The 23,714-nt window shown below is 51.1% G+C and overlaps 9 protein-coding genes and 1 non-coding gene across 10 annotated transcripts; 4 read left to right on the top strand and 6 right to left on the bottom strand.

The window, feature by feature from the left end:
• Window positions 1–328: 328 nt before the first annotated feature.
• Window positions 329–1,022, top strand: Pdw03_7522 (Zinc finger, CHY-type; the record flags this gene model as incomplete). Its single annotated transcript, XM_014678312.2, has 6 exons — window positions 329–333; window positions 439–482; window positions 538–611; window positions 669–730; window positions 787–888; window positions 941–1,022. 6 exons carry the CDS (start codon window positions 329–331, stop codon window positions 1,020–1,022), a joined length of 369 nt encoding a protein of 122 aa, XP_014533798.2.
• A 271-nt stretch (window positions 1,023–1,293) lies between these two features.
• Window positions 1,294–2,404, bottom strand: Pdw03_7521 (Proteasome, alpha-subunit, conserved site; the record flags this gene model as incomplete). Its single annotated transcript, XM_066101679.1, has 5 exons — window positions 1,294–1,618; window positions 1,684–2,071; window positions 2,182–2,234; window positions 2,294–2,300; window positions 2,377–2,404. The coding sequence occupies 5 exons, from the start codon at window positions 2,402–2,404 to the stop codon at window positions 1,294–1,296; spliced, it is 801 nt and encodes a 266-aa protein (XP_065956762.1).
• A 1,191-nt stretch (window positions 2,405–3,595) lies between these two features.
• Window positions 3,596–5,696, bottom strand: Pdw03_7520 (RNA binding protein (Arp), putative; the record flags this gene model as incomplete). Its single annotated transcript, XM_014678315.1, has 4 exons — window positions 3,596–4,537; window positions 4,620–5,326; window positions 5,406–5,463; window positions 5,541–5,696. 4 exons carry the CDS (start codon window positions 5,694–5,696, stop codon window positions 3,596–3,598), a joined length of 1,863 nt encoding a protein of 620 aa, XP_014533801.1.
• Window positions 5,697–6,676: 980 nt separating this feature from the next.
• Pdw03_7519 (Armadillo-like helical) lies at window positions 6,677–10,167 on the bottom strand (the record flags this gene model as incomplete). Its single annotated transcript, XM_014678316.1, has 2 exons — window positions 6,677–8,053; window positions 8,116–10,167. 2 exons carry the CDS (start codon window positions 10,165–10,167, stop codon window positions 6,677–6,679), a joined length of 3,429 nt encoding a protein of 1,142 aa, XP_014533802.1.
• A 240-nt stretch (window positions 10,168–10,407) lies between these two features.
• On the top strand, window positions 10,408–11,585 carry Pdw03_7518 (Cysteine synthase; the record flags this gene model as incomplete). Its single annotated transcript, XM_014678317.1, has 2 exons — window positions 10,408–10,528; window positions 10,588–11,585. 2 exons carry the CDS (start codon window positions 10,408–10,410, stop codon window positions 11,583–11,585), a joined length of 1,119 nt encoding a protein of 372 aa, XP_014533803.1.
• A 606-nt stretch (window positions 11,586–12,191) lies between these two features.
• Window positions 12,192–12,843, bottom strand: Pdw03_7517 (Mitochondrial import inner membrane translocase subunit (TIM22), putative; the record flags this gene model as incomplete). The annotated part of the gene is made up of 3 exons (XM_014678318.1): window positions 12,192–12,527; window positions 12,588–12,683; window positions 12,739–12,843. 3 exons carry the CDS (start codon window positions 12,841–12,843, stop codon window positions 12,192–12,194), a joined length of 537 nt encoding a protein of 178 aa, XP_014533804.1.
• Window positions 12,844–13,467: 624 nt separating this feature from the next.
• Pdw03_7516 (mst3-like protein kinase) lies at window positions 13,468–15,283 on the bottom strand (the record flags this gene model as incomplete). Its single annotated transcript, XM_066101678.1, has 4 exons — window positions 13,468–13,672; window positions 13,737–13,993; window positions 14,065–14,126; window positions 14,188–15,283. The coding sequence occupies 4 exons, from the start codon at window positions 15,281–15,283 to the stop codon at window positions 13,468–13,470; spliced, it is 1,620 nt and encodes a 539-aa protein (XP_065956761.1).
• Window positions 15,284–16,575: 1,292 nt separating this feature from the next.
• Pdw03_7515 (Serine/threonine-protein kinase DCLK) lies at window positions 16,576–18,018 on the top strand (the record flags this gene model as incomplete). Its single annotated transcript, XM_066101677.1, has 4 exons — window positions 16,576–16,937; window positions 16,993–17,291; window positions 17,345–17,577; window positions 17,629–18,018. The coding sequence occupies 4 exons, from the start codon at window positions 16,576–16,578 to the stop codon at window positions 18,016–18,018; spliced, it is 1,284 nt and encodes a 427-aa protein (XP_065956760.1).
• Window positions 18,019–19,204: 1,186 nt separating this feature from the next.
• Window positions 19,205–19,275, top strand: Pdw03_tRNA79. The gene has a single exon. It is a non-coding gene; the product is annotated as a tRNA-Gly (tRNA).
• Window positions 19,276–21,521: 2,246 nt separating this feature from the next.
• Window positions 21,522–23,493, bottom strand: Pdw03_7514 (Mst3-like protein kinase, putative; the record flags this gene model as incomplete). The annotated part of the gene is made up of 4 exons (XM_014678321.1): window positions 21,522–23,012; window positions 23,069–23,236; window positions 23,302–23,369; window positions 23,448–23,493. 4 exons carry the CDS (start codon window positions 23,491–23,493, stop codon window positions 21,522–21,524), a joined length of 1,773 nt encoding a protein of 590 aa, XP_014533807.1.
• Between the last annotated feature and the right edge of the window lie 221 nt (window positions 23,494–23,714).

The following is a 23,714-nucleotide window of genomic DNA, read 5'->3' as shown; positions in this document are numbered from 1 at the left end:
GCGCGGAGGCAGTAGAGTAGGTGTTCGTGGGTACGGAACTGAGGTGACAGGGATATCGTGGGGCTCGGAGTGTGGAGAGAAGGGACGATGTAAGCGGCGCAAAGGCACAGTGAGAGAAGACGGAGCTTTGTCGTAAGGAGTTCGAGGAATTCCGATGGATATCCAGGGGGTAAAAAGGGGTGAAAGGCGAAAGTTGATGAAATGGAGTGGCGGGGAGGAAAGTGGAGGGAATCACGGGAGTTGGCGATCACTTTGTGTCTGCATATCTTCGGACTTGAGCATCGGCATCTCGCACTTGGCCGTTACTCTTCCTTCGCACTCCATAGCCATGTGGTAAGTCTGCTTCTTGCGATCTTCTGGAGAACGAGCCTGCTCGACATCCCCTCAATCCCCCTAGTCCAAAAGTTGGATAGCTAATACAATCTCCCCGCTTTGCAGTAAACACATTCTGAACGCCCAAGTGGCCATCCGCTCGCACTGCTGTACGCTCGAATCGACATCACATTTGATCACAGGGGATTGACCTTAGAGATCTAGGCCGAAAATGGTTTGACTGCGCCGAATGCCACCATGAGAGCGAGTCGCACAATCTCGAGAGGAGCACGGAGATGGTATGCCCCTATTCTCCGGCTAGCGCAATTCCAGCAGTCTGACATACCATGGGATAGATCTTTGCATGCAAGAAGTGCAAGAAGTGTTTCCGCAAGGACGCTGCCGAGTTCGATGAGACGTATGCAAGGCCCGGTATTCAAAACACAAGTGGCAGCGGGCTAATTTTGGTTTCAGTGACGAATACTGCCCTCACTGTGATAATCACTTTGTCATTGAGGCACGCGAGCCCGAGGCGCGACTACACGTGGAGGGTGAGGATGCTCGTATGGATAGCCGGTATGTTGAGCACAAAATATCTTCTAATTGGCAGGACGCTGACCATATCAAGTATGCTTAAGGATGAGCGTGTTGCGCGTGACAAGGAGCGCTCCCTCTTCAATATCAGAGATGTGTCGGACCGCATGGGCTAAGCTGTGCACAGTCGGCAGGCGCAATTTCATGATGTTGACGATTTGATGGTTACTGTCTCTTGCAATGGTTCACGGCAGATGGAAATTCCCTTTGCATCAATACCCTTGGCTGCGTTGGTGTACAATATACAATACAAAAGAAACCGGGACATGTGTTTTAAACTTCATGATTTTGGATTCTCGTCAAGGAAGAGGCCCAACGCTACTGTAAATTGAAACACATCAGCGATCCAGTCACCTCTCAGGCTCTACACTCTTCCAACTCTAGCATTTAATCGGTCGACTCGCCGCCACCCGGCCTGGTAAGGATAGCCGCCGTTGTGGTCCCTGTCCGGGTCTTCTTCTTGGCCGCTTCCTCCTGTTTCTCAGTCTCGATGTTCTTCACGTACGACTCAATCTGGTCATCTGGGAGCATCTCAAGAGTCTTCCCGGGCGCCATAATGGCGACCTCGATGTTCTTGGCACCCGTCTGCACAACCTCAAGCAGAGACTTGATGGTCAGCTGAATTGTCTGCTCACGGTCCATGTCCTCCTGGTGGTTGCGCTCAAGGAATTCGCGGACGGTCTTGCTGGAACGACCGATGGCGTTGGCTTTCCTGCATCGAGAGAAGATAGATTAGTGTGTAACCAATGTGAACGACTTATCTCGGAAAATACCTACCAGGCTGAGTAGATTCCAGACGGCTCGGTCTGGTACAGTCGCGGAGTGGAGTCGTTCTGGTCAAATCCAACCACAAGCGTACTGATACCAAATGGACGTACACCACCACTCTGTGTGTATCTCTGCTGAACGCCAGCAATATATTTCGTAATATACTCGATGCTGGAGGGGTCCTCGACGGTCAGGCGGTGGGACTGAGCCTCTAAGCGGGCCTTGTCGATAAGGATGCGGGCATCGGCATTCAGTCCAGCAAAGGCGAGACAGATGTGGTCATCCACCAGGGCGATCTTGGAGGGGGTAATGCGGGTATCTTGAAGCTTGAGGGCGGAACGCTTTTCGCAACCGAGGACGACGATATCCTTGCCTTTGACACCAACAGCGCAAGTTCCTATAATCACCCACCATCAACGACTTGTGTCTTTGTATGAGAAAAACAAGAGTTACAGCAAAAAATGAAGCAGACAAAGCTTCTAAGGAAGCAAATAACGGAGATCTTACCTCGCTTCACAGCCTCCATGGCATATTCAACCTGGAAGACGTGTCCATCGGGACTTGGGAGAGGGTTAGAAAACAAACTCTGGAGCTAGAGTCTAGCTTATAGTCCGCATACCTGAAGACTGCGATAAGTTAGCACGACACAGCTTTCTTCATGGTCAGGAGCAAAGGGAGCTGGGACGTGGGGACCTAGCTTACCTGAAAGAGCTCGGTCGTATCCGGACATTGTGAATCAAGGACGAGCAGATGAGTGGTAATTAGAAATTGGTGGAGATAACAAGTTTAAAGAAGGAACGAGGTAGAACAAGGGCAATGCAGACGAGTGTCAAGTAGCTGAGGTCAACTGGGTTATTGAGTTGGAGCAATGACGGGTTCCGGGCGGTGGACGCGAAAGCCTACGGCTGCCTCAAGCGCCAACCTTCGAGGTACTTCTGTTAAGTATGGATGCACCATACTAGTTGCATGTACCTTTTACGTGACCTAATTTTCCGGTGGAACTTCAATAGAAGCAAATCCATGTTATGAACAATGATCTCAGGAAAAAGACAAATTAGTCTAGAGTTCATTAGAACTACTCAACAAGCACACCTATAACATTTGACCATTTAAACATCCAAGAATACAACACCGAATCCACCAGAATTTACATAGTCACACCACTTACAGAACGATAACGCATATAAAAATGTATAGAGACAATGGTTTTTTTTTTGCATTCACAGTGCTTCGACCCCAAAGAGATCCCTTCGATTCCGATGCCCAAGCTTCAAAGTAAATCCCCAACACCCCAAACGGAGTCCCAGTATATCCCCACCCAGATCAAGACCGTGAATTCTCCGATGCTTCCCATGACCAAAGAGTGCAGAAAGGGAGCCCACAAAATATCTAAAATGCAATGCCAAAAGCAGGGCAAACCCAACGCACATGTGTCCATGCCTGCCGACAATAAACCAGAGATGGCCGGAACTTTCAAAAATACATGCACCACACACCCCTACAAGGGGGGCTCATTCCCCTCGAGAAAGATAACAAACCATATAGCGCAAGATGGAAATCACAAAGATGGAGGAAAAACTGCCCCCACAACCAGAAGTAAGAACAAGAACAAAAAAAGGAAAAAAAAAAAAACACAAACCAAAAAAAAACAAACCAAAAACCCAACGATAAAAAGCATCACGCAAAAAAGCACAGGGCGGCGAAGGCGAGAAAAAGAAATCCGAAATCTTCGACAACGCTAACCCGCCTGCTCCTTCCAACCCGATGCACCAAAACTGCAGAATCCCTTATACAAATGCGTATCAACGAATATCAACCAACGCAGAAACCCGCCACAATGCAGGGTTGCAATATGGACAACATAAGTGTGAGCGCCCAGTTCGTGAGTGGGGCGTGAAGTAGGTACAACTAGACCAATAATTTAAGCGGGCGACTTGTTGGCACCGGAGCCATTGCGACGAGAGTGGGGGTCATCAGACACCGTCAGCCCACCGAGACCGCTCGACAGGAAGGCAAAGGGGTCACTGGTACCATCGGTGCCGTAGAAGGCGCCGTTCGCGGCGCTGGTGGAGGGCACGCCGTGGTCAGCACCAGTGAAAGCGGCCTGAGTGGCCGGGTTGGCGAAAGAGGCGGCTGAGTGCGAGGTGGTGGAAGAGCCGTAGCCCGAGTTCATCTGACCCATGGGAGGGTACGCACCGGGGGTGTTGCTACCCAGACCACCGGAGGGCAGAGCGTAGTTGTTGGGCGGGCCACCGAATTGCTGGCTGAAACCACCGAAGCCGCCAGCGGTGGAGGCGAACGGAGCAGGGGCAGGAGTGCTAGCCATAGAATTAGGTCCCATATTGAATTGCGACGGTGGATCCATCGGTGACGGGAATGCCGAATCTGCCACGACGGCAGCGCCCGAGCGAGGGGCACCGCAGCGTAGGCAGTTGATGTTCTTCGCGAAGTTGTGATAGCCACAACCCTCGGAACCGCACTTCCAGTCACCAGCGCGGAAGGGAACAACACCGCCGTTGCCCCCCATACCACGTGAGTGACCACCACCCATACCGTGGCCGCCACCGTGACCCATGTGAGGAGGCATCATTGATGGCGGTCCGTAGCCGTAGTTTCCGTAATTCATTGGGTCAGGTGCGGCCGCCATGGCGGGGAACGAGCAGCGGAAACATGCTGTGCGGCGCTGGAAGTTAGAGAAGCCGCAAGACGGGCAAGTCCAGTCACCAGGGCGGGGGCGGTTCTTGGACGGTGGGAAAGGAGTGAGGATCTCGGCAGCCCGATCCAGAACCCGGCTAGAAGAGGGAGAGACCTCAATCGCTTTCTCGTTGAGCGCACGGCCGTTCATGCACAGGCTCTCAGCAGCCTAGTAGTCAGTTAGCAGGCGAAACAAGGGGAAAAACATGGCAAGTTTCTGTATCATGGAACAATCAAAAGAGACAACTCACCTCCTCGTGCGAAGAGAAGACGGCAAAACCAGTGCCAGTAGGCTTGTGCTGGTCTGGCGTCCGCAGGGTCCAAAAGGCGATGGGACGACCACCGAACTGGGTGAACCAGCTCTCCAGTTCAGACTGAGTGGTATCGTGTGGCAGGCCACTAAGGTGCAGGACCTTGCTGCGTTCCGCCAAAAAGGCCCGAACATCGGCATGAGCATCCATAGGACGAGTGAGGATCTCAGGGTGATCCTGGGGTGGCTGCGACTTGCGAATCAAACCACGAAGGACACGGGCGAGAGTAACAGATTCCTCCATGGCACGGCGGGGCGAAGCGGGGGCCAAGGCTTGCAAGTGGAAAGGAAGATTGTGCTTGATCGGGGCGGACGACTGAACGGGCTCAACCTCAAGGGCAGCGCAGATGTTGGAGAGGGAGCTGGGACCGAAAGGCAGCGACTCAGGGTGATGGGTCTGCCAGCGTTGATATTCAGTTCGCAGGTCGAAAGTGCGGGAATGCTGCAGGTATGCGGGCAGCACGACTGCCTTGTCGCGGGCCTCGCGGGGCAGCTGCACGCGCAGATCCCACGAGTCTAACGTCACAAAAGCAAACTCAAGGTGTTTGCTAGTGAGGTGTTCCTGAGCGAAGGCGTCGAATCGAGAGATGGCGTCCCGGAAAGTACCTGCGGAGCGAACGTGTTCCCATGTCAATGTGGTCAAGCTCGCTTCAGATTATAGTCAGCCACAAATTGATTCCCAGCAAAACCTAATATGATCCAAAAGTTGTTTTCAAGACGATCTTACTGCAAAGCGGGGTGATCGGCGTATTGACGGGCTTGACGAGAACACTTTCACGGTGCAGCTAAACAATTGAGGAAAAAAAAGGTGTCAGCTTTCGGAAATTGAATGTTGGGTAGAAGGATGTTTGGGGGAACGGACTTCCTCGCAGGTCTTTGTGTCCAACAAGATCCATCCTAGTTCAATGACCTCAGCCGAGTCCTTAGTGACATATACGCCATGCTCGTCACAGGTGGTTGCAACGTGGATGACGATGTATCGATCCAGCTTGGGGGTTGGTGCTGAAACGGCCGCCATCGCTGACTTGTCCGGTGCCAACGGAGCGGCAAGGGAATCCCGGGGGAAGATGGGGGGGGGAAGATGTCTCTGCGAGAAAGGCAGAAGACAAAGACAAGGCCGGAGAAGAGAGTGGTGAGAATAGAAGAGAAAGCCCGGGGAATAAGAGAAGGGAAAGGGGGGGGGAAGAAGAAAAGAGCCAACTCGGTGGAGTTTTGAGAGAAAATGAAAAGTTTCGGGGTTCACGGGGGGGAGGGGGAAACGGAGATTATACACTTACAAAAATGAATTAGATGTTATTCTTAAACGACAGTAAGAAATGAATCCTCTTATTTCTCTCTCTCTCTCTCTCTCTCTTTCATCGAATCTTCTATCCTTCAAATTCCACTGGAAATTGTGTGTTCGGACTAGTCTTGACCGTGCAACCCCAACCGGGCCCAGATCCCTGTCTAGTACGGCATTTCGGATTGGGGAGAACGAGGAAGAGAACTGATAGAGTGGATATCGTAGATCTAGTAGATACATATAAACATCTCTGTCTTTCTACTAGCGAACACTTTTGATTGGAAACTTTCAGAACTATCATATACCAATGTAGGCTGTGCATCAAAATAATTGTACACCAAAGGCAAAAGCAATTGCTTGGTTTGACACATGTAGATGTACATGTGAAACATACCCAGAACCGAGACAAATCAAGATTAGATGGACAATATGGACATGATAGACAAAACGGACAATACAGACAATGCAGACAAGACAGACAAGATGGACAATGTGGACATTCCTAACGTCAAGTCTCTGCCGCTGTTAAAATATATCATCACGTGGAACATCACGTGGGAATGTATCCATAACATGCAGGTATGAGGGACTCGTATAGTGGCATTCATGCAAAAGGTATTCGAAATATCAGACACTGAAAGAAAACAAAAATGTACAGAAGCCTAAACCCCAAAGCCCGAACTTCAACCAACGCCAACCAAACCTTGGAACAATCATCACTCATCACCCGTCTCTTCCTTGATTATTGTCCCCCGACTAGTATCAAGGTCATCTTCTTCATCTTCTTCCATAATACTAGGTTCAATCGACACCATGGGACGATTAGCCCTGACAGAAGGAAGACGGCTATCATCCTCACCCTCGTCTTCCTCCATGATACTGGGCTCAACAGAGAAATGACGACGGCTGTATCCACCAGTAGGGTCCACAGAGCGACGAACACTACCAGAGCGTACACTAGCGCCGTCAAGGTCAGGCTCTTCAGTACCTTCGCGGGGACGAACACTAGCAGCGCGACCATCCTGGGCAACGGCAATGATCTTGAGGATAGCGTTCTTGGCCTTGACGAGAGCATTTCGGCTAGAGGCTTCGGCGGCGAGACCCTCTTCAATGGTTTGGTCCAATAGTTCCTTGACCTCGGTCGCCAGGGCGGTGTTTTCGGGATCGATTTCGACACCCGTAGCACTGCGAATGCTAGTTCGGAATGGATCATCGCCTTCGGGGACACGAGAACTAGCTCGTGCAGGCACTGTGGGAGCGGCAAAGTAAAGCTTGCTAAGGAGGGAGAAGAGAAGCTTGCGTTCCTCGCGCGAGCAGCGATTGGCGGCAGCGCTGATACCGAGTACACGCTCGAGAATCTCCTTGACCAGGGCGAGGTGAACCCATCCACAAACATTGGAGCTTGCAGTGCCGCCGGCCAGAATTCGTTCACCGCCGAGGCCAACGACTCGGCGCTCATCAGTCCACTCAGAAAGCATACCAACAACACCAGTCATGAGAGCCTTGACCTCGCGCTCGCCGACGCTTGGGTCGATTTCCCCATCACTGTCTTCCTCGGCCTCGAGTGAGTAGTGCTCCTCCGCAGCATTCATTACAGCCCGGATCACTGGTACAGCTACTCGGCGCATGTGCTGCGTGTTTTCCACGCGGGAATGGCAGTAAACAGGGAAGAAATAAGCCAACGACTGTCGTAGTGCTGGGTTTTCACGAGTGCGTGGGTGGTAGAAGGAGACCACGAGGGACAACAAGAGAGATTCAACGGCATTTTGATTGTGTTCCTGGATTGCGGGTGGGATGTTCGGCCCAGAGGGAGTGAAGGTGTTGGTGAGTAGCAGCTTGCAGAGAGCGGCGGCTGCTCCGGACTGCACGCTGTTGGGGGAGTTGGCACGCAGAGCTCGGGCGAACACCTTGAGCAGAGGCTTCTGCATGGGAGGGGGAGTGACAGTTTCGCCATCAGCCTGAGTGACAGGAGCAAGTAGAGACGGGTGAGTCGTGATCATGTCACAGAGGATTTGTAAAGCCGTGACCTGCAATGCCTCGTGACCCTTGCTATAGCAGTGAATGAAGAGGGTCATGTTTTCTTCGGCCAAATTCTGTGAAATCAACCATTAGCGAACAGCGAACCGCAGCTTGGTTCAAAAGAGAAGATACTGACCTTGTCAAGAAGACAGCAAAGGCCCAAGCACAATAGACCACGCTCTCTGATTGGGGCTTCGTGGCTGCGAACAGCGGGCACCACAAGGTTATTGAGCATAGTAACAAGATTCATGTTCTGCTGCAGGTGGCCCTGGACATTCTGCAACATACACTGAGCAATGTACAGACACTTCATATTAATAACAATCTCGCGGACGATCTTGGCCTTGGCCTCCTCCTTATTGAAGGGGACGACCTTCTCATCCCCCGGGGTTTCGGATCGTCTGCTAGTGTCGTCACTGATCTCTGACCTGGCAGAAACAAAGCTATCCTCGGTGGTGATGGTATCGTGAACTTCGGCAATAGCTTCAAGGACCACACTGCAAAATTCGGCTTCAGCCGCAGTGTCAGGCCCGCAGACACATCGGAGTGTTTCAACGACGAGTTTCGTGCTCTCCTCCGGGAGTTCTGGCACGGCCAAAGTTTCTCGCAGAAGCGAGAACATCTTTCGTCGACCGACCTCGTCGCTGTAATCTAGAGTGATGGCGATATGGAGCAACTGCTCCACAACAAATTCGTGCTCAACAGCGTCATCATCGTTCGCTTCACCAGACTCTTTGGAAATTTTTTTCCGCTCCAAGAAATTAGTGATGTATTTGCCTAGGAAGTAGGCCATCGCGGTAACCTCAGGCATCTTGTCGTCTGCTAGGCTTTCATACTTGCCTTCATTCTCCACACGGCAGAAGTCGTTGAAGGACCGGAGCAAGAACGCAGATTCACCAGTAAGATTCTCCCAAAAAGGCTCATCAAAGACAACAGCTTCACGATAGTCCGCACGACCCTCCCAAAATCCACGCATTGCCTCGTGTGCAATTCCGCTTTCCATTCCAGAGTTGACTACGTCAATTCTCTCCAAAAGTTCGAGTAGTGCGTTGATGTCGGGTGCAGAGCACTGGCCTGTCGGTGCCTGATTCGGGTCATTGTTCGTGCCAGCGCAATCCTCAACCCATCTATCATAGAATAACTTCGCTGTAGCCTTGCGAACACCTTCATCGCGATCACGTAGACCCCATCGGAGAAGCTTTTCTCTCATTGATAGAGACAAATGACGGAAGTCGCCCAAGGTAGGGAGGAGACGTGAGTACAATGCACGTCTTGTAGGGGCATCCAGATCCCGAGCGCGCTCCAGGAGATAGGGAAGCGTCACTGGAGCCAGAGGGAGATTTGTGAGAAGGGCTTTGCGAACTTCGGCACTTGTATCGTTTTGCATAATTTCGATCAGCTTCTCAAGAAGAGCAGAGTTGTCGTCGTTGCTATCGTCTTCTCCGTCATCTCCCGCCAGACGTCCTAATCCCAGGACCGCCTGTACCCGCACTGATGCCTCCTTATCGCGGAGGCGCCTTAGAAGGCCCTGTCTTATTGTATGGTATAGCTCGTCGTCAATTGATTCTAGCGAGTTCACAATGTGGGCGGTAATTTGGGTTGCGCGGAAGCGCACCATCTTGTCCTTGGCACCCATCACGGGTCCCATAAGCGCAATAAGATTAGATGTGAGGCGCGCAGTTGGTGTCTCAGGATTGTGGTCCTCGTCTTCACCCGAAGCAAAAATCTCATTATCTTTCTCTGCGGCATGACTGAGGAAAGTCCCCAAGAAACGCAAAATTCGATCTCCAACAGGCTCACTCTTCTTGATTATGAGAATCCGAAGCATGCAGCGGCCGACTTCCACGTTAAACTCCTTCTCGGCCTTGGTTTCCTCGCCAGGAATCAATGCCTCCTCAGGCTCTTGGTCTTTTCCCTTGGTGTTCTTTCTTTGAGAGATGCCACAGCAAAACTCTTGGAGCTTGCGCAGGCGCACCACAAGCTTTCGGTGACCGGTAGTCGAGCGTTGAGCATCTGCAAAGAGCAAGCACACATCACGACGCAAAGTGGGGGATGATGTTGGCTCTGTCGGTTCTTCGGGGATCGCAAACGATGGAGTAACGGAGCCAGCACGCCCAGACGCAGAGGGCTGTGCTGACGACCTGCGTGTCGTTGCAGATGTCGAACGGGCGGCGACTCTGCCAGGCATTGTTGTGTTGTTGGTAAGCGTTGATTATTCAGAGGCGAAAAGCATCGCAGACTGCGGGACCGATCAAAGAAGTGGAGGTCTTGGCGGTAAACAAACAGCCCAAATCGGGTGGCCGATAGCCGATAAGGGTAGTAGACGCACGTGAGCTGACGAATGCCGACCATCGGAGGTGCGGGAGGTCGTCATTCCCCGAAGGTCGATGGAACGGACCTTTGTTCCTGCATTGCAAGTCCTGGCAGGATGTTTCGACAAAGTGTCCGGCTATTCGCCACTACAGCGACTCGTGCTGCTGCGGAGGGGTCTACTGCCTACTGCGCCCGGGTGTCAAGCGCCCAGGGTGTTGTCAATGGATTGACCGAGGGTATGACTAACTCCGAGCGCACCCTTGCATACACTTTGAGGCTGACTTGGATACTACAGCAATTGGCAACACCCCACTGATCCGATTAAAGAAGCTTTCTGAGCAGACCGGCTGCAATGTCCTTGGAAAAGCCGAATTTCAGAACCCCGGAGGTAGCGTGAAGGACCGCGCAGCGCTCTTCGTGGTAAAAGATGCAGAGGAGAAGGGGCTCCTGAAGCCCGGTGGCACTGTCGTGGAGGGAACAGCTGGAAACACGGGTATTGGACTGGCGCATGTCTGCCGGTCAAAGGGCTACAAGCTAGTGATCTATATGCCCAACACCCAGTCGCAGGGCAAGATTGACCTGCTCCGTCTGTTGGGTGCGGAAGTACACCCAGTCCCCGCAGTGGCCTTCGACAACCCGCAGAACTATAACCACCAGGCACGCCGGCATGCCGAGTCATTGGATAACGCAGTCTGGACCAACCAGTTCGATAACGTTGCCAATCGTCAAGCACACATCGACACTACCGGGCCCGAGATCTGGGCACAGACTGAGGGCAAGATCGACGCCTTTACATGTGCTACCGGAACTGGAGGCACCCTAGCTGGTACCACCCGCTATCTGAAGACTGTCAGTGACGGACGCGTCAAGAGCTTCCTCGCCGATCCTCCAGGCAGTGTTCTCCATAGCTACATCCAAAGTGGTGGCACACTCATTGACCGCTCTGGTAGCAGTATCACTGAGGGTATCGGCCAAGGCCGTGTGACAAATAACCTTCAGCCCGATATTGACTTGCTAGATGGCTCTGTGAGCATTAGTGATGAGAAGACCATCGAGATGGTTTACCGCTGTTTGGATGAGGAGGGTCTGTACCTCGGTGCCAGTTCCGCGATGAACGTGGTGGCTGCCAAGGAGGTTGCCGAGAAGTTGGGCAAGGGTAACACCGTTGTCACCATTCTCTGTGACGGTGCTTATCGGTATGCGGATCGCTTGTTCTCCAGCACCTGGCTCGAGAGCAAAAACCTCCGTGGTGCCATTCCCAAGCACCTGGAGAAGTATATTGTATTGCCTTAGGACTGTGTATAAACCGAACAAACTGTATTCTCGTCCAAGCTTTTGAACTTTGAAAGGAATAAATTGGAATGTGTGTAAATATGGTGATTGAGTCCAGACCCTGTTTAACTCTGCTGTTGGGACAGATGTGGTTTGCCATCTACCGGAAAAGGTGGCGCAGATTCGACATCAGTCGAGTCTTTGAAATTTGTAGCGAGGACTTTTATGGGGGTGTGGCAAATGAGCATAGAATAATTTGGTATCAAGCGTGAGAGGTGAGTCTCGAAAGGTCAGTGGTGTATTTATGTCCACGCCTGGTATTGTACAAAATAGTAAAGAGCCAGACCCCAAAAGAATCTAAGATGAAGCAACCCACCATGTCGAGGCCATACAATGGAGGCATCAAACATGACATGCGACGCAGGGGAGACAGGCCGGAAAAGCCATGCTCCCAGCAAAATAGACAAGAACAACCGAAACGCCCGCAATGCTTCCGTTCTGTTCCAGAACGCCAGATGCCATAGAAATGTACAGGTCAGAAAGCGCAACCAAGCAAGGCCGCCTGGCAGCAAAAGGGCCAAACGACGGAACAAGGTCGTGCTTCCAAGTTGGATTGGAATGAACCGTTTACTCATCACCGGGCATTCTCATGTAGGCATCAATAGCTGCACTGAACGCTGCGAAGCCCGCGCAACCGAAGGCAGCAGCCTGAGGACCAGCCTTTGCGCCGAGAATCCCACCGGTGACACAACCGGCGGCAACACTGTTGGTAAGATCGTTCTTTGCGCGGAGGCCTTCGATGCAGCACTCGGTGCCGGAGTAGAGCGCACCGACGATACCGAAGTTCTTAGCAGAGGACCAGGAGCGAGCGCCCATATCCTTGAAACCGCGGCGGACTTGTTCGCGCCAGGGGAGGTCGGCGATGGCGCGGCCCTGGGGTGTGAAGGTCGAGTCGTAGGACATCTAGAACGGATGTATATTAGATTTGAAAATGGAGGCGTCACCTTTCAATTCCCAACTTACACTGGCCATGAAGAGACCAAAAGCACCACCAAGACCGAAACCCATGGTACCCGAAATAACCGTCTTAATGGGACAGGACTCCATACCACGTTGCATCTATTCCGAAGTTCATTAATATTGGATCAAATGCACATCTGAGACGAGGACGAACCATCTTGACCATAGCTTGTTCTTGCTCACTCATTCCCTGCGTGCCTGGGTTACCTCCTAGGGAGGTCATCGGGATCGCAGTCCCTGTTGTGCCTGGAAAAGCCATATTCAAAGTTGAAGCGGGAGAGGTTGGGATAAGAAGATGGTCGTAGATTTTACTGGCTGGGTTAGATCCAAGTTGTCCGGAACGATCGATTCACTGGACCTCAGCGAGATAAGAAATCGCGTGATCGAGCAAAACATCGAACGCGGAGATCTTGCGGAGGCGAGTAACTGAACCACAAATTTATTTTTACGGGAAACTAGAAAAGCCTGAAGCGCAGCTTTGCACGTGATAATCAGGCTCCGCAAAATCATCGTGCCGTTATCGGCGCAATGTCGCCATAGGTGGAGGAACAACATTGAGCAAACAGTCTTAGAGGCGCTGTTGTGTACGACTGTATTTTCCAAAACAAATCAAAGACGGAATGAAAACTCGTTGTAGTCATGAAACTAAGGAACCACAAGCAACATTTATCGTGATCAAATCAACTGGTATTTCAACAAATCTTGGAAGTAAATTGAAGCCTGCACAATCTTCGAAGGTAGCAAAGGAAAGGCCATTTATCAACAGGAGAAGAAGCAACGCTCTCGTGTGGTATATTTCAAATGTCGTAGCCCTACAGAATTTCGTGCGTAGGGTCGAAGAAGAGGTAGCAAGTATGTGCAAGAAAGGAAAGACAGAACCCAGTTAATCCTTCTTGCTGTCCTTGCGACTGAATGAAGGAGAGGCAGTTCGCTCCGAAGAAGGCGACAGCGAGCGCTCCCACTCTGCCATCAGATTGGAAGCAGTCCGTTGAAGCTTCGATGGAGCAAGCTTGGTAATTGCAGGCCAGGGGATGCCCTCAGTGACACTAGGATCAAGGGCAGAGGAAGCCGGGTACAAATCGCCAAAGCTAGGAGCGTGGTCAGCGCATAACGAGGTTGTCATAGATGAAGTCAGAAAAGGTCGAACGGTACCTAGCACTGGTTCGAGGGCTGCTATCCTGTGTGGTGGGCGACTGATCATGTTTGGATGCAACTGTGGATCGACTCGATGAGGGCGTATGCGTCTTGTGCGCGGATAGGGGCGTGTCCCAGCTATCCCAGCTGTCGAAATCTTCATCCTGCGCATCGATTGAACTACTAGAGCGGTGGCCGCGGTGTTCGGCTTCGTTCGTCTCGCTTCGGTTGGCGGCTTTGGTGTCGGAGGGGGTGCGCGGAGCGTTCGGAGACTTCTGAGCGGGTGTATCAATGCCGAATTCATTCCAGAAAGATGTGGAAATTTCCGCCGGCTTGGTGTCTTTACCAGTTTTTGTCTCGGCCGCTGGCCCCCTCCCCCGCGAAGACGACGACGATGATCGTGATGGCCTGCCGTCCGCTAGCAACCGTTCTCGACTCCGGGATGCCGCCAACGAATCCCGCTTTCGACCATTTGATGGTGCCAATGAGTTGGATGGTGAGGATCGTGTTTTTGTGCCGTTGATTCCTTCCTCGCCCACCGTAGCTTGTCGGATATCTTCCAAAAATGTCCACAGACCCTCGCGAAGATCGGATGCCATTTGCTTGCCTGTGCGCACCAAGGCCTCCCGCGATGGTGGCGGAATCGTCTTCTGCCATTGTGCGAGTAGATGTTCCGGTACCTGGCTCTCGCCTAGTTGTGCACCCATCAAAGCGGCATTGTTGCGGTCGACCGATGGTAAGGTCGCAGACCGCGGAGTGCGACCCACGCGTTCACTGGCAGCATCTGGGAAACCGGATTCTCCGCGCGAAGAAATACCGGGGCCGGAGACTGGCGACAAGAGAGATAATGTGCGTGTATGTGTGCCGTGAAACACTCGCCGACCATTGCTCCCAATCTTGGTTCCTGGTGTGGCGGCGGCAGCACGCAGGCTAGACCGTCTGCCTAGATCCCGGCTCATCCGTTCCTGTGACACTGTGGAACTTGCCACTGAGCTTATGCTCTGTCCCCGGCCGTGCGAACTCGGCAGCTCGGGCATTGAGAAATCCGGCGTTCGGAGGGGCACCAGTGGCTCCGCGTGGTTGATCTCCGCCCGTTTCCTAGACTTTTCAGACAGTGCCCATTGCTTCTTGATTGTCGCTAGATCTGCCTCGGCCCGAGTGAGCTCCTCGCGAAGCTCCATGACCTTCCGCTCCTGCGAGGCGATGGCCCGCAAAAAGTCATAGCCATCATCGGGGACATCAAATGCCATGGGGGTTCCCGGCAGCTGAGCAGTGGAAGGGCGAGTTGAGGACTGTGTGACTGGGGTGATGGCGCCGGGTGAAGTGACGTTATCGGGTGTCTCGGGTTCGTTCAGATTGATGGGAAAGTTCAAGGTGAGGCGTTTGGCATGTCGGGCCGTCTTGCCATGAGGTAATGAGGAAATTCTCTTCTGGGCTAGAGGAGATGACAGCGAGAGATTGGAATGAGAAAACTGCTCAGCAGCAGAGTCCGCTTGTGGCACCGTGGAATTCTGGTTATCCGGAATTGGACCATGGAGGCTCTCTGCCCCTGGAAGACTCTCCATCTTGGACCAGCCAGTAGGAGAGATCACAATTGTTCAAACAGTCATAGAAAAACAAACCCCAAAAAAAAACCCCAAAAAGAGCACCACTAACACTGACACAGGTGAGTTGAGAAGGGGAGAAAATAATAGCCTGAAGTCTCCTGAGTCCAGCCCACAGCGGGTCCCACACGAGTCCACGGGCTGTGTTTCAGGGGGAATTAAAAACGACGACTTGTTAAGCCCGTTTTGTATCTCGGCATCTAGGTCTGGGTATAGATCTGCGTATGGGAAATTATAGACGGAGTCCGGCGTCCGGAGGACTTGGACAGATGCGGGTCATGATTCCACAGTGTTAACCACAAAGTACGTGGGTATTTCTCTGCTCAAGACCGAAGCAAGAAACCAAATTTTTCTTTCATTTTTTTTGGGGAGGGGGGACTTGACAGATCTTCTCCTAGTAGATGAATTCTTGCATCTAATGGACCCTGTACAAATTGGATTCCTATTTGGCACATCGAGGAGAGAATGTTTAACCATGTCAATAGAGTAACAGGGTACTTTAGGTGCAATTGAGTCCGACCGATTAGGAAAGTTGTCAAGGGCTCATTCTTGGAAAGGTGGGTTGACGATTGAAAAGGCCACCTTTCCTCTTCTCTTTTCATTTCTTCGTTTCATCTTCTCTTCCCTTCCTATCAGGCCTCTCAACCATGTCTTTGTAGCCCCCCTAACACAGTGTAGGATGGCCGTGCATCACCTCTAAATGAACGCATCAACAGAACCAAGGTCATGGACGTCTATAGAGGTTCATATCAACATCAACCCAGGCTTTCTCGTGGAGGCTCTGTGATGAAGTCGTGGATGAGCATTGGAGCTCCAGATCCACTTGACGAGTCCCACGAAACACAGGGTTGGTTGATCTCTCCCTCTTTTCATTCTCTCTAGTAATCCAAATAGATTCATCAAAGGTCTAGTGTAGAGGACATGGGAAACATCGCCGCGCGATCATGAACGTTGTGGGGTCCCCGGGCAGGAACCTCGGGAGGTCCTGATAGCCAATATTGTTTAAGCTTATTTTTAGCGGCTGTACACTAAGAACTGACGCTTTGTTTTATATTACATTTCTCCGGTGACAGCGAAGATGGCCTTTGCGTCCAAAAAGATCAAAGTCAACCACACATCTGACGAGGAAACGAGAAAAGAACAAAAAGAGACTCGAGATGTAAACAGACCTCGGGGATGATGCAGAGGGGGACTCATCATCTCTCAACCCTCCGTCACCAGGTGCGCATTCGCCAACCCCCGCGACTTTTGTCATGAACTGGAGAGCGAGTGCTCTGCGGATTCGCACCAATTTTTGCATTTTTCACAGATCTGGGATTCCATCCCAACGTCCAATTTCCGCGTACCGTCGGATCTCCCCCTTGGACCGACAAACAGCATGGTCGCGTCGATGCTCATCACAATGGACCTCCAGTCCGAAAGTCTTCCCAGTCTTTGATCTCCGGCTGCTGGACTCATCTCTTCAAACGGAAGAAGAGCTTGCGGTGGGATATGAGCCCAACGAGACATACACGTATCCCGCCGTGGAGGAAGAAACCCTGAACGACAGGTGCCGAATTATGCACAAAATTGGCTATGGGCCCACGGCAACTGTTTGGTATGCCGTTGATCTATTGTGAGTGTCTCGTTTGAGCCGGAACGATACCGCTCTAATTCTCTGCCTACAACAGGGAACCCAGAATGGTTGTTTTGACGATCTATGTCGTGGATCATCTGCTCAAGACTTATGGGCAGGTCCACCCACCAACCTTATACCAGCAAAGCGAGTGTCCTCTTCACGAAGTGAGCGATCGTTTTCTCCTCCAGGGCTCTCGTGGCCCTTATATCTGTGTTGTTCACGAGGCACCCTCACTCGACCCACAACAGATGCATTCGGGAGACAAGATGGATCTGGAGTCGATGAGGTCTACAATGCAACAAACGCTGATCCTGATGGATTTTCTACACACCGATTGCTACCTGACTGCCCGTATCTACCCTCGCCATCGTTGTTTGGGGGATGGATGACTGATTCCAGGGTAGGCATCATGCCAAACGCAACACTCAATGTTGATTCCGGCGATAGAAGAATTGCCGGGCCCAGCAATGGCGAGCTTCTCACCCCAATGATACTCCCCGGGGATGGTGTTCCCCTCCGTTTGGACTTCCTCGACGATGATATGTCCCGTATCGAAGAAAAACATGACAGGCCTCCTGAACAGGTCTTGAAATCGAAATCGGATCACAAGGCCGACATTTGGGCTACCGCTGTTGCTGTGAGGATCTTACTTTGCGGCAAAAGAAAGAAGCTGACACACTCTATGCAGGCGTGGAATTACACCAGTTCCCAAGGGCTCATTGACGGACGAAACTCAGACGGAGCCTTTGATGACCGGGTCCACGTCGCAGAGCTAGTTTCTCTACTTGGCCCTCCTGCGCCAGAGTTTCGGGACAAGATGCGATTAGGCTCCACGTTCTGGGACGAAGAAGGGAATTGGACGGGTCAGGCTCCCATACCAGATCGAAGCTTCGAGAGCCTAGCAGCTGGCAATGTCGACGGTGAGGATGTGGAAGGCTTCTTGCAGTGGATGCAAAACGCACTACAGTGGGATCCTGACCATCGGCCGACAGCTCTGGGGCTCTTGCGTCATGAGTGGATGTCTCGGAGAACAAAGGTTATTGAGGGGGGTAAGCATGTATCCGACGAGAATACTTGACTCTTGACTCAAGTCTACTCATCTTGCATGCCATCTGTGGCCCTGTAGTAGTACATGTACATCTCACAGAAGCTCCACTCAATCCAAAACCTGTTGGACTATAAGTTGAATCGGAAAAGGCGTTTGTTAGAATCCAATGTCCAGCACCAAAATCTCGCTTTCGAAATGATTCAACTTCTCAAGGCATGCACTTTGATGTATCCCACTCAGGATACCTCTTTTGGCAGTATTCTCATCAACTAAATGACCATTGTGGTGTAAAGCTCGACAACAATCCATGTTTGTCATTTGCTCCCTGATCTCGCTCTTCCTTCAAAACCAAGGTCGCACCCATCTATCCAACAGACTGGGTTCCTCGATCTCCTCACTAGCTCCCGCTGCCAATAAATCCCAGATTCTACCAATCACGGCTTCCGTGATTAGGGCCTCGCATTTGAGCCAATGGTTGCACTATGGAACCTTCCGCAGCTCCTTGCGATACCACTCCAGCTCGCCCAGCTTTTTTGCTAGAGGTTCTATCGACTCTTCCTGATCCAGACTCTCCTTCATCGGTGGTTCCAAATCTTCGACACCCACCTTCTGCTGTTACTGAAAGCAGGGGAAAGTAGACGAGCCAAAAAAAGGAAATTCAGTGGAGACAAGCACATGAAGTAATAACAACTCCTCAGACCATCGGGGTCCGTATTTTTGGAGAAAAAAAAAATCACAGGGGCCGGTTAGGAGTCTGCTTGCATGGGTTTATTGCTCTGCAGTTCTCAAGCGCCAAGAATCAGGCAAACGCTCAAAGTCACAAAACTCCCAAATCTCCTACAACATACGTACATGTACGCTAGCATCGTTTCATGAGATACCATACCTTTTTTTTCTATCAAATGCCGGCAGTTTGATGCTTTGAATCGGTACCTCGAAGAAATGTAGCCAGTGAAAACGCTCGACATCCATCAATCGGCTCTGAAGTACCTACTTTCGCAGTACCCTTGGACGGATAGGGGCTAAAGCTATTCTTTTCTGAGTATGTCAGTAAATATGCAGAGAGTAAATAGAATTTCATCTAGAGCAAGCTGTTGGAGGGGGGCTCTCAATGTGGGTGTAGACTGGATTTCCGAGACCCTGTGTGGCTTGATTCTAATTCCCACACAAACTGATATGACCAACGAATCAGCTTGCTGATCCACTTGGTTTCTGAGCATCATTGGTCTAGTGGTAGAATTCGTCGTTGCCATCGACGAGGCCCGTGTTCGATTCACGGATGATGCACAACTTTTCTTTTTTGGTGGTTCTCTGAACAGAGAAGAACATTTACAGCCCTAACGAGGAGAAGTTCATGTTCAGAGTCATCTCATCAAGTGTGATGCACAGTACAAATACCAGTCATCATTCAGAGTTCTTCATCAAAGTACTGCCTCTTAATCTTAAGCAATGTCTTCGGACCCAAGGAACTGATGCCATTGTAGGCAACACCGACATCTCAATGTAATCGTTGGAACACATGGTCGAGCCCCCAAGGTCTTTCCCGTGGCTTCTTGCCAGGTTCCCAATAATGAGTGATTGATACTTGCAGGCCACTTCCGTCTCCTTAGGAAGAGGGGGGCAACTGGAAGGGCTTCAGATCTCACGCCGTTTTGATCACTTGACTTTCCTGCCGATGCAATGTCTTCGATATAAAAGAGCGCGGTAAGGGGTGGCCATGATCTGATAGGTCCTTTGCGGGACCGCTGATTTCCGGAGAATAAGCGCTTTCTATCCTTGGCGGGCCATGGCAACGAGTCCTTCATGGCTTCCTTTGTAAGCTCATTTGAAAAAAAAATATGACCCGCCCAAAGGCTGACACTATCCGTTGCTCCTCAGTCCAAGTTGGGAAATCGAAGCCCTTGGGGGTACTGTCGTTAGACTAAAGGGCCTTTGTGGCATCTTTGAAGGCAACTCACGATATTCCGAGGAGATAGAATATGGATGTGGTAAGCTAGCCTAACCAAACTTCACATTTGTGAGGAGATTCCGGATACGCTTTCGGATGGAGCGATCTTGCCCATGAATTTGTATGAATCGTGATATGTCAGCCATCGGATCGTTCCTGTTCTCATAGCAAAAACAGCTTGCATCAGAATGCGGGTCGATGATGGAACTGTGTAGTTCAAAATGAAAACCAAGGCCCGGACCTCAATGAGTAGTCGCGAGAATTGACCAAAACCTGTCCTTGACAAAGTCAGTGTCACTGATCAACAGTGCCTAGGTAGGGCGCGGGTAGATGTTTGTCGGGAGAGGACAGACTGAAGTGAGTCGACTGGGAAGTATACAAGCTGAGGTTCAAAAGCAACAGCACGACGGTGTGATTTGTACCGGAACACCGACAATCCAGATCTCTCGGCACCTTCCAAGGTAAGTGGGCAAGGGTCCATTTGATTATATCACAGGGGAACAGATACCCTGGAGGGGAAAATGGGCCACAAAGGACCCATCCCTCAAGTTCATGGTAAAAGGCCATGGGAGGTGCTGTTTCTTGAACCATCAGCCATACAACGACAGGGCAGCCACCTAGCTTATTCATAAGCGCTGTAATGCAGCGGTCAACACATGTTGGGTGGGAACTTTAGGGTCAAGAAGTGAGTCATTGGTAGGGACAAGGCCACTACGGATGCTTGTTTTTCGCCTTGTTTCAGTCCAACTCACCGAATGAATCACTACTCTTAGCCGTGACGTGGATATTTTTTACTCCTTGGTCTTTAGGAGCAAACAGTGGAGTTTTGCAATGGGTTGGCGAAAAACGAGAGGCTCTTCGCTGAATGCTTGTCCAGAAACATGGACCTGCAGAGTGGTCATTGAACTCAGCTCTGCTGTGAGATCCAGAGGTTGTTCACAGGGCGTATCGTCGGATTATCAGCCTTGGAAAATCGCCTGCCATGAGGGAGGTGGCTGTCAAACCCAGCCAAAGTCTTTCTCCTGAGAATTGAAGATGATTGGAATTTGTTTGAGCAAAATGACTTTTTATTCCTCCTGATCTCAAGTAAATCTCTTCGACGTAGTCAATTGTCATCAATGCTAGATCCACACGAGGTCTTGAATCACAACATGAGTGGTGTCTAGGAGAGATATGTTGAAGAAGGAAGGACGAGGCGATGCAAAACATCAAGGCATTATCACATTTCAGACATGGTATGTTCAAATGCTCCTGGAAAATACACATTAATTAAAAATCACACAAAAGACCTGGGGTCAATAGACAAAGACAGAAGCACAGGCAGCATTCTATCGGAAAAAAAAAAGAGAGTACAGAAGAAAGCGCAACAAGATTACACCAGATCATTAGTAACTCCGAGACCAGTCCCACAAGAGCAAGTGACAGTAAACGGAACGAACGAACGGACACCAAAGATGCAGTCAATGGTAAAGGGTTGTAAAAAGTTTCAGAACGCCTAAGTTGGGCTTATACTGCGAATGGAACAAAGAGTAGTAGGGGGTGTTGAGGTTGACGTAAGAAGCGTGAGGATGGTCGAAAGGTGAAGCTAGATGCCGCCCCAGCGGTTGCGGAGACCCTCCGACCATCGCTGGTACAGGACGTCAGAGAGTTGTTTGGTGTGTTCCATACCGGGTGCAGCTTGAGCGGGGACGGATGGAGGTGACTGGGATTGGGGTTCGGGGACGTAGGATTGGCGACGACGGTGGCTTTTGAGGTGTGGGTTGTTTTGGGCCAGTACGAGGCGTGGTCGCGAAGGAGAATCAGCTTGTGTAGATGGGAGAAGAGTAAAGAGGCGGGGGTCTGCTTGCAGCTTCTCGTTCATGATTCTGACGATGTGGTAGAGGCCTTCGGGATCGACCATTTCCAGGTCGCTCCAGGCTTCAGCGAGTCTTGAGATTGCCTCCCGTTTATCGCCATCTCCTGTTGTTGACAGGACTTCCTGGCAGGAAATTCCAACTGCCTTGCTATACGCACGTCGTCCAATCTGAGCCTCCTTGCTTGAGGTGTCGGTGGGGGTGGACACCGTCTTCGGGCTCTGATTTTCATCAAATACCTGCTTGGCTGAATTCAGATCGGTGGTGACTTTGTCCGATACCCGACGGAACTGTCTGACTGTAGACGGGCTGTTGCCATAGCTTAAGTCTAGACCAAGGGGTTGTTTGACGCCACTTGAGCGACGCTTGGTGTTAGCCCGTCTGACCGACGGAGATCGGTCGGTAGGGACTCGGCGAACGGTACAGTTTGCCTGGTGCTTAGGCGGTGGTGGAGGTGCGTTTATATGCATGTCTTCGAGCATCTGGGCTGGGTCAGGTGTGTTTTCGTCCTCGTCGAATGTCATCCAATCCGTGCCCTTGGGCTTCCACATTGGAGGAGCCTTGACGGTGTCAAAGACCCAATTATCCTCATCAAGATCATCGGGCCTGGTCATGGTATTGAGAGATTCAGCATAGTATTTCGTATCTCTTGTCTCGCTACGGCCACCATCCCAGTCCTGCTTGCGATGAATCAGTTCTTGTAATGACTCAACCTTGCCCGCATTCCGGATGAACTTGTGTCTCAGGAGCTCCTTTGCGCTGGGCCGCAGATCCGGATCCTTTGTTAAACACTGTGCAACGAAGTCCTTGAATGTGTTGCTGTACTCGTGGCCCTCCAGGCGAGGGGCGGGGTTCTTCGGAATAAGGAATAGGACCTTCATCGGATGTGTGCTGGCATGCGGGGGCTCTCCGTTAATCATCTCGATTGCTGTGATACCTAAGGACCAAATGTCTGCCTTGAAGTCGTATCCAGCCTGCTGGATGACCTCCGGTGCCATCCAGAATGGAGTTCCGACGAATGTATTGCGCTGCGATTTGATGTTGACCAGCTGTGCAGCGACACCAAAGTCTGCCAGCTTCACCTTTCCGGTCTGAGAAAGGAGAACATTGGCAGCCTTGACGTCGCGGTGAATTTTGCCTTCGTTGTGTAAATAGTCCAGCCCCAGGAGGAGTTCTCTGCAGACGATGGCCACATGGGCTTCGTTAAAACACCCGGGTTTTAACTAGGATGGTTAGCGATTCACCTCACGATAAAAAAAATGGGACACGACAAAAGTACCAAATCTAAACAGGAACCACCTCCGAGGTATTCCATAACAATCCACAGTTTATGTCCCTTAAGAAAACTGGCCTTGTATTGTGTAACGTAGGGGCTAGCGCAGGTAGCCAAAACAGAAATCTCCTGTTGAATTTCCTGAATATCGTCCTCACTAGACTCGAGATCGATCTAGAAAAGTGGTCAACAATCGAACGGAACGCGAGATCTTGAAACTCGAAGATCGAAGATCATACGTGTTTAATGGCAACAATCTCGCCGTCAGTCCTATCAAGTGCCTTGTAAACCACTCCAAAACTACCACCTGCAAACGAAGGACACCGTTAGCCGACGGAAATGCAACAACAAAAAGTAAAAATAAACAGAACTTTGGTCAACTCACTCCCTAGCTCCTCCATCACCTGGTAATGACTTGCCATATCGTCCATTGTGCAATAACTCAGCCCAGGTAGCTATTCCGGTCAGACAGGGAATGTCGACAGGGCTCATCCAAGTAATGAATGAATAGCTTGGGGCTTGGGAGAGGTCAAGACGAGAGTAAAGAGGCCATCGGGGATGGCGGGCAAGGGGTGGAGCAAGGATCCACAAACAAGCTCCGTCTCACATGGCAACCGATGGCCTCAGGCATGAACTGGGGTATATCTGCAAG

This window comes from Penicillium digitatum, chromosome 2, assembly GCF_016767815.1.
Source record: "Penicillium digitatum chromosome 2, complete sequence".
Lineage (NCBI taxonomy): Eukaryota > Fungi > Ascomycota > Eurotiomycetes > Eurotiales > Aspergillaceae > Penicillium > Penicillium digitatum.
Note: the sequence above shows the minus strand (reverse complement) of the source record. Positions and strands in the feature narration are given on the sequence as shown.